At 40.6% G+C, this 17245-nt stretch overlaps 1 protein-coding gene across 2 annotated transcripts in view; it reads right to left on the bottom strand.

Moving 5' to 3' along the window:
- Nucleotides 1-2906: 2906 nt before the first annotated feature.
- ZNF704 (zinc finger protein 704) overlaps nucleotides 2907-17245 on the bottom strand; it is a 61569-nt gene continuing 47230 nt past the window's right edge. For both annotated transcript variants that reach the window (XM_035126040.2, XM_035126042.2), the window contains one exon: nucleotides 2907-17222. In XM_035126040.2, the coding sequence (XP_034981931.2) occupies nucleotides 17111-17222 (112 nt within the window). In that variant the 3' untranslated portion in view covers nucleotides 2907-17110. The remainder of the gene's footprint in view (nucleotides 17223-17245) is intronic.

Here is a 17245-nt window from a genome sequence, read left to right as displayed (position 1 = left end):
CTGAAAAAGGTTGCTGACCCCTGGCTTACAGGAACACAACTTGTTTACAACTGATCAAGTTGTTTGCATGTTTTACATTGGCATTGGGTGGCAAACAGGATTCTTGCAGCTTCCACAGCTGTGTGGCAGGTGCAAATTCAACAGGTTAATCCTGTTTTGGTATGGAAACTCAATTAAGGGGGAAACCTCTATTTGTTGATACCCTGTCACACATTATTTGTGTGTGACCCATCCACCACACTTGTAAAAGAAGCCATAAATTTGCACACGATATGTCTTCTTTTTGCAAGTGGGGTGGAGTATTGCCATCCACAATAGGGTTCCAGGCCCAGAAAACCCTGTTCCTACATATGTTCCCCAAGCTAAACGTAAGTAAATGCTTTGCTGTTGAAAAGCGTTTTGAAAGTGCTGCACCTGTTTCCAGCTTTACATTCTTCTTCTGGTGAGTGTTTGTGTCGAAAGGTGCCCAGGGTATCTAAGAATAGTGGAAGTAAAATGCAAAACCTTGTAATGCTGTGGAGCATAGTGCCATGCGCCTCTCACTCCCTTCCTCTCGTGCTGGAACGAAGCCCCAGAAGAAAGCTGGGGCCAAGGCTTCAACAGGTTTACTGTCCACAAGGCACTTGGCTGGCCTATAAAGGAGCTTTGTGGGTAGTAGAAAAAGGGGCCCCGTTTTCCCTTTGTGTCAGTAGAGAACAGCACAAGGAGATACAGCAACTGGGTTAAATATAGGTCTCAGCAGCAGCAGGCAGGGCAGTGTTGATCTCACTCTGCTTTAGCTGTGGTAAAGCTCTAGATAGGATTGGTCTGCTAGGCTGCAGTGCAAATGTGAGCATACTCTCCCCACTTTTCTAAAGTGATTAGTGGTTTGAATTCCAGCTCAGGTTACCTAACCTCCTCACATGACTTCAGGGGATTTTGGATCCTCTTCTCCATTTTACTGTCTTTGGTGTTTTGGAGGCTGCTGCAGCACTGAATTTCCCAGTGACATCTGCAGCTGTGACCCCTGCAGTGAGAACCCACTAATTCCTTCCATCTGTCTAGATGGGCCACTACAGCAACGGGCTGCAATGTTTAAATTTCCCCATTGGAGCCTCCACCTGAGAGCCATCCAAATATGTGACCCATCTTCAAAAAGTGGTGCATCTTTCTCCCCCCCTCACTTTCCCCCATGGACAGAGCTAAAGGGCCAGTGGGGCGGGGTGGGGAGAGGAGGAGACCTGGCCTATTGTTCTATTATTAACATTTCCCCCTGCAAGCTTTCCTTTTTTTGTTTTCTGTTTTGCATTAGTTAGCAGCCTTTCCCAAGGTTCAAGGTGTTTTACATAATAAAACTATGGAGCCCCACCAAATCCTAATCTGAAAAGACATGTGTTACACCCCACCTAAAAAAATCTTACCACAGGTGGGAGAATCTCAAAGGGGAGACCAGTACATAGCCTTAGGGCAACAATTCTTTTAGGCACCTCCTAAAGTAGTATTATTCAGGCAGGTCTTTGAAATGTTAATTTATTCTTGCCAGCCAGTATTTATTGATGTTTTTAACCAATGTTTTCATTGGTCTTATTATAATTTTTGTATGTTGTGGGGTTTTTTTTATGACACTGTGGTTGATAAATATTTAAACAAAGAAATTACTTTTAGCTGCAGGGCTTCTAATCTCACAGGGAAAGTAGCACATAAAAGTTTCTGGGAAGGCAACTGTAGCAGGCAAGGAGAAAGGCACTGCCTACACACAAAGCAGGACAATTTGTTGTGATTTACACCTTTGCCTCACACCAGGTATGTATATTGTATATTGACCCCACTGCCAGGCTAGAAGTCACTGATTCCAGTTCAAAAAACTGGAATCAGTGGTGGAATGCAAAAAAGCTTGCTGCTCACCCATTAGCTTGTATCTGTGCCCAGTGTATCTCTACACATGTAAGTGTTCTTGCGAAAAAGTGTTACTTACTAAGTTGTACAGCTCAAACATTGGGTGCACAAATTGTACATATTTTGCACAATGGATAATCTTGTTGCCACTAGTGCCTGACTTCAATAGGCCTTTTATCCTGATTTGCGTACTCATTCCCTCAAACCAAGATAGTAAGAACTGAGGTGTAAAAGCTATTGTTTCATGATTAAAAAAATATTTTTGTACAGGTCTGTACAGCTGGCCATCCTTGTCATAAACAGGGCCACATCCTTCTGTGGCCCCCAACCCAGGTGCTAGTGGGACAATTGGAGAGGAGGTCTTCATCACCTGTGCAATAGCTTAACCCCCCTTGCATCATATTTCTTTGTTATCTTTTTCTTTTAATTTGGATTTTTATGCACTAGGAAGGGGAAAGGGAGAATAGGTCAGTTGATCCTGTTTTGCTAGGAAGAAGGGGGAAACAAAAGTCAATAACAGCATACAAATTAATTAAAAAGGATAGCTTTCCTCCTCTGAATCCCTTGCACCATTAAACTGCTGAACTGTTTCATTGCCTTAAAGCAGGCATGGCCAAACTTGGCCCTCCAGCTGTTTTGGGACTACAATTCCCATCATCCCTGACCACTGGTCCTGTTAGCTAGGGATGATGGGAGTTGTAGTCCCAAAACAGCTGGAGGGCCAAGTTTGGCCATGCCTATCTTAAAGGGATGCAGGTGCTGTGGTCTAAACCACTGAGCCTAGGGTTTGCTGATCAGAAGGTCGGCAGTTCGAATCCCCGCGACGGGGTGAGCTCCCATTGCTCAGTCCCAGCTCCTGCCAACCTAGCAGTTCGAAAGCACATCAAAGTGCAAGTAGATAAATAGGGACCGCTCCGGTGGGAAGGTAAACAGCATTTTCGTGTGCTGGTTCGCCAGAAGCGGCTTAGTCATGCTGGCCACATGACCCGGAAGCTGTCTGCGGACAAACGCCAGCTCCCTCGGCCTATAGAGCAAGATGAGCACCGCAACCCCAGAGTTGTCCGTGACTGGACCTAACGGTCAGGGGTACCTTTACCTTAGAGAGAGAGGGGGGGCACAATCTCCATCCTTTCTGGAATTGGCATCTTCTGATGTGGTAGTCCTGCCTCCTACAGCCCAGAGGTATCAACATCACTCACTTTCCTTATGATGCCACAGGCCCTGGAGCTAAGCTCCGACCGTCCAAGCAGGTTCTGAGGTAGAATCCTTCTGTGCTCTTGCTCCAATTAATTTAGTGAGAATGTGACATTTAATAGCATTTAATTTAGTGAGAATGGATGCAGATGTTAACTAGGCTGCAGTTCCTATCAGCACCACCAGCACTGCCAGTTGTATGGATTATTTGGAAAGAGGACAGGCGTTAGCTGCTTTGTAAATAGCGGTTTTAGGGATTTTAAAGCTGCAAACACACTTTCTAACCACAAGAGGGCAACCTACGATAAAGATTTGCTCAACGAATACATGTATATAATAAGATGGTTTTACATGTATTTAGTAGGACGGGTTTTCCAGCTGGTTTTAAAGTGAGATGTCTTTTTGTTCTAGGTGCTGCTGTGCTGGGTATAGAGGAGCCAGTTGCAGGAAATCCATGCTGGTGTGTGAGGCTGGGCTGACTCCCTCTGGTGCAACACTAGCAGGTGCCTGTCCTATCATGCCAGACTGGTAAAAGTGCAAAAGGCTTGTGAATGGAGAAGATTATTGCAGGTGTGTCTTACTCCAATATCTGGGTACCACTTTGAATAGGATACACAGAACTTAGTATCTCATGGTGTCATCGGTGCCTGGCACCCACAAATTTAGGTGTCAGGGCCATGCACACTGCATGGCAGCGTGCCTGGCCCTGGGTAACCCAGCTGTGGGGTCAAGCCGGCACTCCTGCATGGTGTACACCATGGGTCAGCAAACTGTCCCTCAGACCATGGGGGGGGGAGAACTATATATTTTTTGGGGGAATGAATTCCTACGCCCCACAAATAACCCAGAGATGCATTTTAAATAAAAGGACACGTTCTACTCATGTAAAAACACACTGATTCCTGGACCACCAGGGGCCAGATTGAGAAAGCGATTGGGCTGGATCCGGCCCCCGGGCTTTAGTTTGCCTACCCATGGTGTACACGGTTGAGCAAAGGGAGTTTTTATTACAGTAGTGGTCTGCAGTGTAGCTGTACTTGCGCAAGAATACTTGCTTCTTAGGACTATCCAAACATGAAGGAAAATTGTGTATCAAAATATTTAAGTCTCGCTTCCCTTCCATTAGGGTAACGGATCTAGCGTATACAAATTAGAGCTATCTCAAATCATTATAACATATGGACAAATATTGGTGTTTAAAACTATTGGGTTTTGTTTGCTTTTTTGGTCTTGTCTTTATACCCATCCATCGTTTTGTAATCCGTCCCAAAGAAGAGCCATCACTTAAAAAATGTGTTGGACTTTTGAACCCTTTCAATTACTTAAATTCCATGTTTCCATAAGTAGATTAGTACATTAGATTCGGCTGTGTGTTCCCCTGCCTTTGCTATTGTCCCCCCTATTTTTTTGTTTCAGCACAAAAATAAGTAGCTCAAGGAAAACAGGCCCCCACGACAAAGTTTATACAACAAATGCCTTTATTACATGAAACAGTTCAACATACTGCATGGTAGTAAATCAATTATAAGTGCATTTAAGTAATGTTTCTGGACATCGTAACAGTCTCAATAGTTCCGCAAGACTTCTTCTGACTCAGTTCAGGCAAGTGCAACTTATGGAATAGCCATTAACAGTAAAATACAAGAAAGCAATGATATTTAGACTAGATAAGCAACAGCATATTTGCCACAACCAAGCATCACAAAATAGAGCTCACATACTGAAGACTATCACTAAAATGATTTGTTTTTTTTAAAACCAACATACTAATCTATTCCCAACAATCCGTTCTTGAACAATGTTACTTCAGTAACTCAGATATTTGTTTGTCCCCCCCCCCCAAATAGGAAATATTTTTTTGCAATTATTATAAAGGAAGGAGGGGACGAGGAGGGCACAAGAAAAGATGTAAACATGTTGTGGTCTTTTGTTTTAAAGCCCATTGAGAGCAAAATATATTACATGCCACAAAGAAAGTGCATTTTATCTGGTGCCATCAGAGCCAGCTTAAAAATCTCAAATTCCACTTCTAAACTCAATGTTGTGAATTTACATAGGATTAGAGTTATTTATCAACTTCTGGTGTAAAATAGCTAGAAAACATTTTGATCAATGCATAAAGCCTTTTGTAATTAATTCATAAAGCAATACAAAACACATTTTATTTCCTTAGAGTACAGCGATAAAAACACAAAACACTGAACCTTACAGACCTATTTTTATATGTCTTTATACTGTATATAGATATATTTATATACAAACACACAATATACTAAAAACTAGCAAAGCACTTCAAAACAGTCAGTTCCCCTGTCCCCTACCTCCCGGGTTTTGAAACCTGAACTAGTCCCCCCCCCCCTTACAGTCTGATAGGAATCCACAGAAGTAGTAATCAGAGTATATGTATCTGGCTAAAAATTATATAAAAAGACAGACCATTTTGCTTTTCAAATAACCTTCTAAATATATATTAAAAGTATCCAGTATTTCCATTAGTGCCAAAATTGGAAGCTCTCTTTCAAATATTTATAAAGTGAATTCCCCATATTAAAACAGACAATAAAAGAGACTCCTATTGAAAACCAAAGGATGACTCACTCTCATTGCATTCTTTGGAAGGAGCTCCACTGATTCCAGTGGAAGTGAAACCGCAGGCATATGACATAGTCTTACAGGTCCTGAAACACGTTAGTAATTTTTTGCAGCATTCGCCTAGGGATAAGTTGCCTCCTGTCCCCGTGTCAGACTAGAGGTAGGCCGCAGTTATTCCCCAGATAGATTCATGCTGAATTTTGGTGGATGAAATTCCACTCCCTGCTCCGAGGTATGCTTGACTCTAATCTGAGGCTAACCTAAAGTCACCTCCTTGGCGCGGGGAGCACAATATACTACTATGAAAAAGCCCTCTAGTAATGTAGTAATTGTAGCTCTATCTGTGCATTGTCCAAGGCTCAGCACTTCAGTATGATGTTTGCAGGCAGATTCCTCCAAATCTGCATAGATCCCCAGTTGTGAGAACATCTTATTGTATAACTCGAGTCCTAGGAGACTAGCAAGAGACTTTCATCCTGTATTGGACGGATGCTAGTTTTCCTAAAACTGTATTGTTAATCAGGCAAAAGGAAATATTTGGCACTGTGTTTACAATAAAACATGGCAGGATTTTAACTCATTAACACTACAGTAAAAAAATAAAACTTAACAATGCCATTTTTACTCTGCAACTCTGCTCCGTTACAACTGCATATTCAGAATCTTGACAAGGTTTTCAAAAGTTACTTCTTAAATTGGCTGGTGGTATTTGAACCCAGACTTCCTCAACCTAGTGCCTATCCAGATATTTTGGACTATTACTTCCCAATCAATCCTACCCAGTGCAGCAATGCTAGCTGGAATTGATGGTCATAGTCTAAAATATATTGAAGGCATCAGTGTGGGGAAGACTGGCCCGACTCTCTATGGCAACTAGTTTCAAGTAACCACTCACAGGGCTGAATGTACACAGTCGCTGATAGAGCAGGATGTAGAATGGACAGGCCACTAAATGCTGCTCACAGTTAATATAAAAACATGGGGCACAACCCAGTCAAAACCATGCACTGCACACTGTTAAGACTCACCGGCAAACACCCAAGTCTCCTGCCTAAAAATAAATGGGACATGAAAGCAGTTCACTTGCTTGCTTTCCCTTTGTCTTAAAACTGCATTACCTAGAGAGAGAGAGAAACACACATTTCTTCCACGACGCCATTCCTTCTCGTCCCTCTAAAGCAGAATTTTAAGTGTGCCAAGAATGGAAATTCAAGCAATTCACCATGGGCGACATTTAACCATTTTAGTAGACCTTTAGGAATATTTCTAAACCGGTATATCGTAACACATGTTCTTATGAAAAATGCATAGTTTTACAGTTACATTCATTAAAACCCATAGAGTCTTCTGGGAGGAGACATAAATAAGTTATCCTGCAAACGTTAACTGTGGAAGCAGTAATTCCGGGGCAGGGAACCTCAGGGGTGGGGGCCCTCAGGACTTTCCACAGGCTACACCCCCTTGCTGGCCCTACAACTGAGTGTTGTGTTTCTGCCTGCCTTGAATGCATCCTTGAACTTTGATAGTGCCTCTTGTTTGCCTGGGTTGAGAATATAGGATGAGGAGTGTCTGTGTAGAAGCTAGCCTATAAAATTCGCATTTCTTGCTCTGCCTGCTTTTTGCCTCAGATCCCATTCTCCCCTGGGAACTTTCCCAGAAGGGGACATGGCCCTAGGTCTTGAAAAAGTTCCCGATCCCTGCAGTAACTGAATAATATTAACTACATTTCCTTCTTGAAACCTTTTTTGTTATTAGAATCCACTAGTTCAATTTAAAGTGATATTCCCAATGAGCTTTTTGTTAACAGGTCGTTTTTTTCTTTCTTTATAAATATACTGCAGTTTTATAGAACTCTGCAAGTAATCGCTAGAAAACCAAACTGAACACATGAATTAAACATTTAAGATTGACATATTAGGCTGCAATCCTAACCTGGGAATAGGCCCCATGGAATTCAGTAAGTTTTACCTCTGAGTAGACATGGTTAGGATTGTGCTGTCAATTTCTTAAATATAAACTAGTGCTTTTGCGCTTACCAAGTGTGCTTGATAACATGTATTCCATGTACACTTTGGAACTTAGCTTTTCCCCCGAAAAAAGAAAGCTTATTATTTTGTACCATGTGCCTCTCCAACATTCACTAAAATTATACATTTTCAGCAGCAATACAGTCTTGACAGGGAGAAAAAGGGTATGGAAATCTCTTACACTTCTCTTCTAGAAAGCTCCGAACCTGACGAACATGCATATTAAAACATATCTTCTCACATGTGAAGGCTAGGAGCATAATTCACAAATAAGTCAAAACTTCTATAAGCTGCAACGTAGCTCAGAGATGGACATGAGACAGAAACAGGAGATAAAAGTTGAATTAGCATAGACATTCAACAGTGGCTGCAGCTATAAAACTCAAGTTCAGCAAAAATCTGCAAGAGAACTTCAGCAAAGTAGTTTTGTAGACTACAGCCTAGGTTTCCAAGCTTGTCGAGAGCCAGGCAAACTTTCCCCTCCTAGGCTAACCTCACAAGTTGATTTGTTTAGTGAAGTTTACATGCTGAGCTGGCCTCTGTTGAATATATGTACAGGTTGCAACTTTGCCACGTCTGTCAAAAAATAAAAAGTAGGTTGGATTCAGACAGGTTGCCCAGGGTTGTCTTCTGATTTAATACCTCTGTTAGTAAACTGATATTAAAGCAGTTTCCTGTTTTGGACACTGAACTCTGATTTAAAAGCAAACCAAGATCTCCACACTGAAGCCAATGCTCAAGAGGAGGGGAGGGGGAAGAGTATGCAGGCTTGACCCTTGTTCTTGTCTTCACCAACTATGGTTTGCAAAACAGGCAACGCTGCATTCAAACCAGGCCTGTGCCACCTTCGTCAGAACCAAGGTATTTCCACAACATCAGAATCTGATTAAAACATCTACATCTAAACATTTAAAGAGAATCTCAAATAACTGTAAGAAAACGGAAAGCTTGGATTTCAGGTTCTTAGCCTCAACTTACAGACAGTTCCTAACAGTCTATAGTTTGTCTTGTTGACATTAAAGCACATATTTAAATACTTATTCCCAGCAAATGACAGGAGCTGCAGCCCTTACCGATTTTGTCTGAAAATCAGCTCTACTATTTCATTTGTAACTTATTTCCAAATATGAACTTAGGATCCCAGACTTCAGATACATATTATTTTCTAAGTACAAAATGGTTTCTCCCCTATCCCCCCCCTTTTAAAAGAAAATGACCACCTTTCTGGAGTAAAACAAAGTTCCTTTTTTTTAGGATAAGGGGGGGATCCACTGTAAATTATAATTAGGCTTGCTACTCTTTGTCAGGATGGACTGGTGCCATTATTGCAACCTGAGGAAGCTTTTACTATATCAATAATAATAATAATAATAATAATAATAATAAATTTTTATTTATACCCCGCCCTCCCCAGTCAATAACCGGGCTCAGGGCGGCTGACACCAACAGAATTACAATAAAACATAAAAACAATTAATTAAAATACAGATTAAAATACAGTATTAAAATTTAAATTGCAGCCTCATTTCAAGTAGGCCATAAATCCAAGCCATGGGGGAGGAAAACACAGGGGTCAGGCTGAGTCTAACCCAAAGGCCAGGCGGAACAGCTCTGTCTTGCAGGCCCTGCGGAAAGATGACAAATCCCGCAGGGCTCTGGTCTCCTGGGAAAGAGCGTTCCACCAGGTGGGGGCCAGTACTGAAAAGGCCCTGGCTCTAGTAGAGGCCAATCTAGCCATCTTATGACTCGGGATCTCCAGAATAGTATCAATATAATATAATATCAATCCAAATATTTAATCAAAGCTTGACAATTAGAACAGACCATGTTCATTAATTTACTCTGTGTAATTAAGCCACAAGCTTGATCTAAGTACTTGGAAAATAGGGTGGTATTCAGCTAAATAGTTAGCCTCTGTTCTCCATCCCCACCAGAAATCTGTTCACCTGATGCAAAGTACTGCCACCTTTGTACAACATGAGTGCATTTTAAGGTATTTGATATTGATAACCTAAATTGCATGACTACTGTATCCCTAATCAGGGCTTTCTGATAAAAAAAAGACTTCATCTTGGCTCAAATTCTTTACAAGCATAGCTTGTATTTTTGTCTGCACACTGACCTTCCTCGAGATCCATAACAATAGAACATCAATGGTAAAAAAAGAGAGCAACGACAAGATAACCTGCTCCCTGGATCTTTAATCTTTGGTGAACGTTAGGGGTTTTAGATAGCATTTTTTCTTTTTCCTTTGAAGAATGTAAGAGAGAAAAAAGATAATTCCTTATGATGCTTGAAAAGCCTTCAGTCTTGTGGTTAAAAACAAATAATCATTACCTAGGACTGTGGGTCAATCCAAAGTATGTTTTGAAACCAGCAGATTTGAAACCAGCAAATTTTAAGCTACCTTCATGTTGTCTAAAAGCCAGAACTAGGCAGAGACCAGTTTATGACAAAAAGACAAGACTTTTTCAGGACTCAAATACTAGTTAACCTTCCTTTCCTATGGGACATATGGCCCTGAGAATAGGATTCAAACTGACAATGACGAGAAAAATCCCTCTCTGAAACGGATTTTCAAATTACATCCCTATTCAAATTTTGGAAACCTATTAAATTGGCTAAAAGTTCTGGCTATGCAGACTTGCTAGTAAGATGCTGCAGAATTATTGACCAGAGGTCAAAGAGAATAACAATTATCAGACCTTTAGAAGGCATCTTAAGGCAGCCCTGTTTAGGGAAGCTTTTAATGTTTGATGGATTTCTGTATTTTAATGTTTTGTTGGAAGCCGCCCAGAGTGGCTGGGGGAACCCGGCCAGATGGGTGGGGTATAAATAATAAATTATTATTATTATTATTATTATTATTATTATTATTATTATTATTATTATTATTCACAGTGGCTTATACTTTTCTTCAGCAAGATAGCCCTTTGTTTAATAGAAAATCTATATTGCACCATTCAGTAAGGCTGTTGTCGCTTTCCTTTTTTATTTAATTTTTGCTATAACTACTGCATATCTCAGACACGAAGACCACCACGAGACACGTTAATTTTACAATATTTTATAAAGAGTCAATGAAGCTGGCTACTTCTTGGCATATCTTTAATTACTTCTCCCTTATATATATATAAATTGTGGGAGGAAAAAAAGCTTTCTGGACCTAGACAACAAATGGCATGGCACCTCAAAAAATCCAGATTGTCGTGCAATGTAAATGTATAAATACAATATTAGAAATATAATTAGTCACATTCTAGCACCCTAATAGTGTAAGGGACTCAGCCTCATTGTTAAGTGGTCCTAATTTAAAAAAAAAACATAAGCAAGTTCAATTAAACGTGAGCTTAAGTGTTTTGCTGAACTAGGGACTCCCAAGACAGAAAATCACATAGAACGATGATGCTCAGAAACCTCTTTTCCTCAGACAACCCGCCTGACTCTAATTTGTCTGCCAATCCACTCCTACTCTTTGTCTGGTGCAATAGACTCTGGAACACCTGCAATGCCTAGCAGCTTACTGGCCTTTACTATATTCACACTTGGGCACCCCAAATTTCCAAGAAACACCCTTGCAAACTGATTATAATCAGTTACACGTAGGTAGCAGTGTTGGTCTGACGTAGTCGAAACAAACAAACAAAATTCCTTCCAGTAGCACCTTAGAGACCAACTAAGTTTGTCATTGGTATGAGCTTTCGTGTGCATGCACATGAAAGCTCATACCAATGATAAACTTAGTTGGTCTCTAAGGTTGGAATGATTTTTTTATATTTTTTTATTATAATCAGTTTCTCTCTGGCATCTGGTTGGCGAATTTGGTGTGTGTGTGTGGAAAAGACTCTGAACTAGACTGGTCATTGGCTTGATCCTGCAGGCTCTTTTTATGTTCCTAATACTGTATACAGAATGACCTCTCTCTCTCTCTCTCTCTGGGCAGACTTTAGTATTCGTTTCCTACAAAACTTTTGCAAAAGTGAAAGTTCTCGCAAGATCAGCATCCCTATGAGAGCTCTGATCACGAAAAGGAATCATGCACTATATACTGGACTTGAGGGCCAGGCGTTTGACAGAACGGGACTATACAAAAACAGTATTACATTATGCTCAGATAAAGGATGGGTGGCCCCTCATTCACATAAAAAAGTACTGCCTTTTTAAAAATTTTTTTAAAAAGGAGGGGGGAGTGTTGGGTTTCCTGTATGTGTAGCCACAAAAAGGCCATTTATGCCATATTTTCATATGTAGGAATATGAATAAGTCTCATTTTTATTTAAAATTCTATCTTGCTGACATGAAGTTGACCTAGAGGAAGTTCCATTAAAACAAATCTATAAAGAAAAAATAAATAACAATTAAAAAAAGCTCTGGTAAGAAGTTCCCATCTGAACACAGATCAGAAGGGAAACAAACCTCAAACTGTCTTACAGCCTCTTCCTTGCCTGTTTCCCCCCAGCACAATACTGAGTTTTCATACACTTGGTACCCCCTTGAATCTGCTACCCATTTTGGGATTGAAAAGATGCCTGAAAGTGGATCCTGCAACTCCTTGGGTACAGATAAGACCAGTATTGCCTGGGAAAGAATTTAATTTCTACCTTGGGAGAGGATCACGGGGGGGGGGGGCAAGTGGGCATCCCATGTTGAGCCTACAGGGCATAGGAATGACTGGCTTGACTATGTCCAAATACCTTTTTGTCTTTGAAAGACACACTATTTGCACATAATAAACTTTAAAAAAAAGAGCGGTTATTCTGTTGCAGATACTTGAGCAGTGTGATTGTAGAAAGAACGGTCAACTGCCAATTGAATTAGGGTCCACTAGAATTCAATTCCTAATGTAAACAAATGTCACCTTTCAAAACCCGCCTTACTGAATATACACAAGATTAAGATAAATGCTTGTTTCTATAAACAACTTCAAGGGACTAATTTTTCCAAATTTTATTGAATAAATCTGGCCAGAAAACAAAAACTTTTTATCTCTCTCTCTGTGCTCAACCAATTCTATTTAAAACAAAACTATATTGCTATTCTTTTTGTTTTCCTTCCCTGAGGGAAAATAATTTATTTACATAATTTTTAAGAGTCAATAGGGCAGGGTGGGGGGGGAATAACAATTAGGGGGCAAGCCTACGGTAAGATTCCTAAACTACGGTAAGTTTAGGATGCGGTGGATCTTTAGAATAGGGATCAGGTCGACAACAGCATATTCCACATTTCAAATAGAATCAGTGACAAAGAACCAGAAACAATTGTGTGTCCAAGGAGCCTCAGATTTGTTTTCTTCCACTGCATGCTCAACCTCTTTTGAAATGCAAGAGCAGGTTTTTCAAAGGGAAAGTAGAATAAAAACTTCCACTGAGCTGCAAGTCCACACTGCATGTTTTTTTGGTGGTGGTGTAATTTTCATATATAACACTAACCACAAGGCAGTTCTCAACGGGTTCATCCAAGAGACTCTAGGCCTCTGATGGCTAACTCTGACATGGTCGGATATTCAAAACTCGGCTGTATCCAAATAAACTTCACTCAGAGTAGACCCACTTAAATGAATGGACTTCAACAAGTATTTTTAAAAAACAGCCTGCAGCCTCCTGTGGTTCAGTATAGCCTTTTTCTCACCTGACAAGCTGGCTTAATTACAATTCTAGCTAATGACCTACTTTCTGTGGTTTTCCTGGGTTTCAAAGCCCTATTGAAATTCTACAACAATAAAAAAAGAATGTTATGTTGTAAGCAATTTTAGAACAAGCAGTTACTATGTACAGCAAGGCAAGCTCAAGCAGTTCTATTGTAAAATTACGCTCTTCTCTTCCTGTAAGAGGTCCAGTAGAATCACTTATAAGGTGGTTCAATAATTGAGTAAACAACCAAATCCTATCTTAGGGCAGCTTGGCCTTAAACCTAGCTATGGCAAACAGTAGTTCAGACAAAGCCTATCTCAGTGTTGCCACATAGGACACTCCCACTGTTCAAGACTTGAATCATACACAGTATAAGAAAGCTTTGCAGAGCAGAGAAATGGAGATGGGAGAAATAAGTTGTTGATGCCGATTAATTTTTATGAACGCTATTGCATTAAGACAGAGTGTCGTGGGCAATATTCAGCAGGCATTATCCTGGGAAGATCATGTTTCAGTGTTTCTAGCCCTCATGAATGCAGAGTTAAGTTGAGAATGCCTGACAAAAATGCTAAAACGATCAAGGGTCAAACATTGGTTTTCAAGTCTTGTGAATATTTAGCTATGTCAAGGGCTGACTTCAGCTCTGAACATTTGAGAGCACCAATAATAATAATTTGGTACAGTCCCTATCATATGCCACCATCCTGAAACAGAATTTCCAATCGTATCCATAAATACATGCAACGAAATACCAGCTGTGGGTTTCTAGTTTATTATGTATTTCCAATACCTGCCCCCGCCCCACCCACCAACAGCCTAAATATTTACCATTCTCTGCCCTTACACTTTCTGGTTTTGTGACCTTTAGACATATAATGGTTTATTTGAATGTGAGTTATCATTCTGCCACTTGTATGGCAATATTGTCCTGTGAAAATGCCACAGAACTAGAACAGGACCATGTGAACCTCAACTGGAACATTTAAATAATAAAGAATTTGCTGAGTGCAAAATATTTCTGCGGTACTTCATTCTTCTAAAAACATGTGATTGCAAAGTCAAACTCTTGGCCTATCGGTGCCAATAATATCTATTCCAAATGGTAGTGGCTCTCTAAGGCCTCATGCAGAGGTCTTTCATAGTCCTGTTTAAGGTTTTTTTTAATGGAAATGCCAGGAATTGGACCTGGGTCTTTTAGCAAGCATGCCTTCTACAAACATTGCCTATGCAACATTAGGAATGAAGCCTGTGCCTTACCTTTTCTCCCCCTGAACATTAAGGAAGTAGGTTACTGTTTGTACTCGTCTCCAAGCAACAGGTCCAAACAGAGGTTATGGGTGATCCCTATTGAGTAAACCTCAAACAGATCATTGTGAACACTCAAGAGATATACAGCAACACATAAGAATGACTGCAACCTAACACATTACACATTAAAGCATGAACACAGGGTGTGACTGTTACATTAGGTATACAACTCTGGAATTAGCAGTTAGCTTCCCGATCACGTAAACACTATGCATTGCTGGTAGCCTTGCCAAACACCACTGACATTTGAAGATGCAACTAAAAACAAAGCTTCACTCCCCTGCCTCTCAAATATTACCTTTTCTTTTAACTTTAATGGTCAGGCTAGATCTAAAAAGCTGCCATGTAGTAACAACACTATTCATTTTTGGTTTTGTTTTAAATGCCGTTTTGTATAAAACTCATGCCTTCTGTTACAGTGGTACCTAGGGTTACAAACGCTTCAGGTTACAGACTCTGCTAACCCAGAAATAGTACCTCGGGTTAAGAACTTTGCTTCAGGATGAGAACAGAAATTGTGCTTCTGCGGCGTGGCAGCAGCTAAAGTGGTGTCTTAGGTTAAGAATAGTTTCAGGTTAAGAAAGGACCTCCGGAACGAATTAAGTTCTTAACCAGAGGTACCACTGTATTTCACTGCCGCATCTCCAGGAAGGCATGATCCTTATCCTGCAGCTGTTAAGACTGACTGCATCAGCTCAAGATCTGTAGGATTGTGTTCTTTGGAGGTGTTAGAGAAAACTGCTTGAATTTCTTTTGGGACTGCTTACACAGGAGAACCCTATTGATGCAACCCAGACGTTTCCCAAATACACTCGTTTTGGAATCTTAGGCTTACCTGTGGAGAACCCTACAAAGGAAGAGGCCTATTGTTAAAGCTATTTTTTTTAAAAAAAAGTTTGCGTGGGGACTAACCCTAGCTATAGATGCTGTGCTCCAATTAAATGTTGTGCTGCCCCCCTCAGCCATTGGTAGACAGACCAGTATCTGTGGTCTTACAAAAAATAAAATTTGCCTATGACATGTAGTCATGCAATAGTTGGACTGACATCCACATAGGCTCCCACTCTTGCTCTTGTTTTCCCAACTTGGGATACCATTCTTTTTCCACCTGAGTTAATATCACAGGACAAAAATCCATCAGGATGTTTTAAGAACAAGCATCCCATTGTGCTATTGCACCAATCTCATTTGTTTTAGTGGGGCCTGCTCAGACAAACAATTTCTATCTACCTGTATGCATTTCCCCCCCACTGATATTCAAAAGCTCGCTCAGCCACCACCCCACTAATATAATATGTGCCTTCTAATGGACGCCACCCCAATACTAAATTACACTAAAGCACCAAGACCTATCAAAGTGCAAGGCAGCTTGAAGACCTTTTATTTCTGACCTTGAAAGAACTTTACCCTCTATGTATTTTTTAATATACACATATAACTGCTATGCGACACTCCTATTTTACTTATTGGAAAGCATTGTTGTTGTTGTTGTTGTTCAGCTGTTTTCCTCCATGTAGCCTTTACCCCCAGAAATAATGCCTTGTATTTTAACTGATCTGTTCATTTCAGAATGTCATATAAAAAGGCAGGGAAGGAAGCTGCTGGTTTGGATTGTCACATCCCTGAATAAATGCTGACAAAAGTCCACATGCTCCTCCTTAACAGGGCCTTTAGCACAAATAATTTTCCTGCAATCACTTCTAGGAAGATCATATTGGAACCCAAGTTCTTATTCTTATTTCAGCCGAAGGTCATTTAACTTTACTGACTCCCTTCCCACTTGTGGTTGTACTTTTTAGTTTGGGCCTGCTGGTGATTCCTCTGCCCTCCCCACGTATCCTCCTTTAGCACAGAAACAAGACTTGTGCTTGGGCTTCAAGTTTGAGACCTCTCACAAAATATTCTTCACAAGGATGCTTGTCTTTCCAGCAAGGCAGCATCCTAGTACCTCTAAAGGACACGTCCCCGCCTCTGAATCAAGACTTGCTCACATTATAATTATATTCACCACTCCCGGGAGAGCTGCTCTTGATAAAATTGTAGCTTATGTTATGCATTTGTGTGGTGCATAAACATTTTAGGGAAAGAAGTATCACTTGATTCCCACCCCCACCCCAAAGTTCACAACACAGACAATAATGCAGTGTGAAAAAAACACATGGTCCCAGCAGGCAAATTGTTCAAGGTTATTAAAAAGAGTTCTTTTCTTTTTTTTCTTTTAAAGAAAAAAAAAAGACATATAGCTGCTCCTGCTTCAAAACTTTTTGAAGGTTTTGTTTTTGTTTGTTTCCCACTATATTGCTGCATGTCGGCTTCGAAGAAGTCCTTCTCTTGGGGTATAACTACTTCACTTTAGAGTGCAAAGTAGAAGCCAGCACTGAAGGAAGTGGACAGAAAAAGAAGAGGAAAACCACACAGCCTGGCTGCAAGCGAGAAAATCCTGCCATAAATCACTCCATACCCCTCCATCGTTTCTTCCATGCTTTAGTCAATGAACCTCTGGCAGGCCTTCTTCCAACGACAAGCTGTGCACCACATATCTCTGTTCTCCATCCCATACACTTTGCGACATTTCTTCCCCTCTCCCCTCGGTTTTCTGCGAGAATAATGGAAAGGAAA

The sequence above is a fragment of the Zootoca vivipara genome, chromosome 8, assembly GCF_963506605.1.
Source record: "Zootoca vivipara chromosome 8, rZooViv1.1, whole genome shotgun sequence".
Taxonomy (NCBI): domain Eukaryota; kingdom Metazoa; phylum Chordata; class Lepidosauria; order Squamata; family Lacertidae; genus Zootoca; species Zootoca vivipara.
The sequence above is the reverse complement of the archived record's forward strand: the minus strand, read 5'-3'. Positions and strand labels throughout refer to the sequence as shown.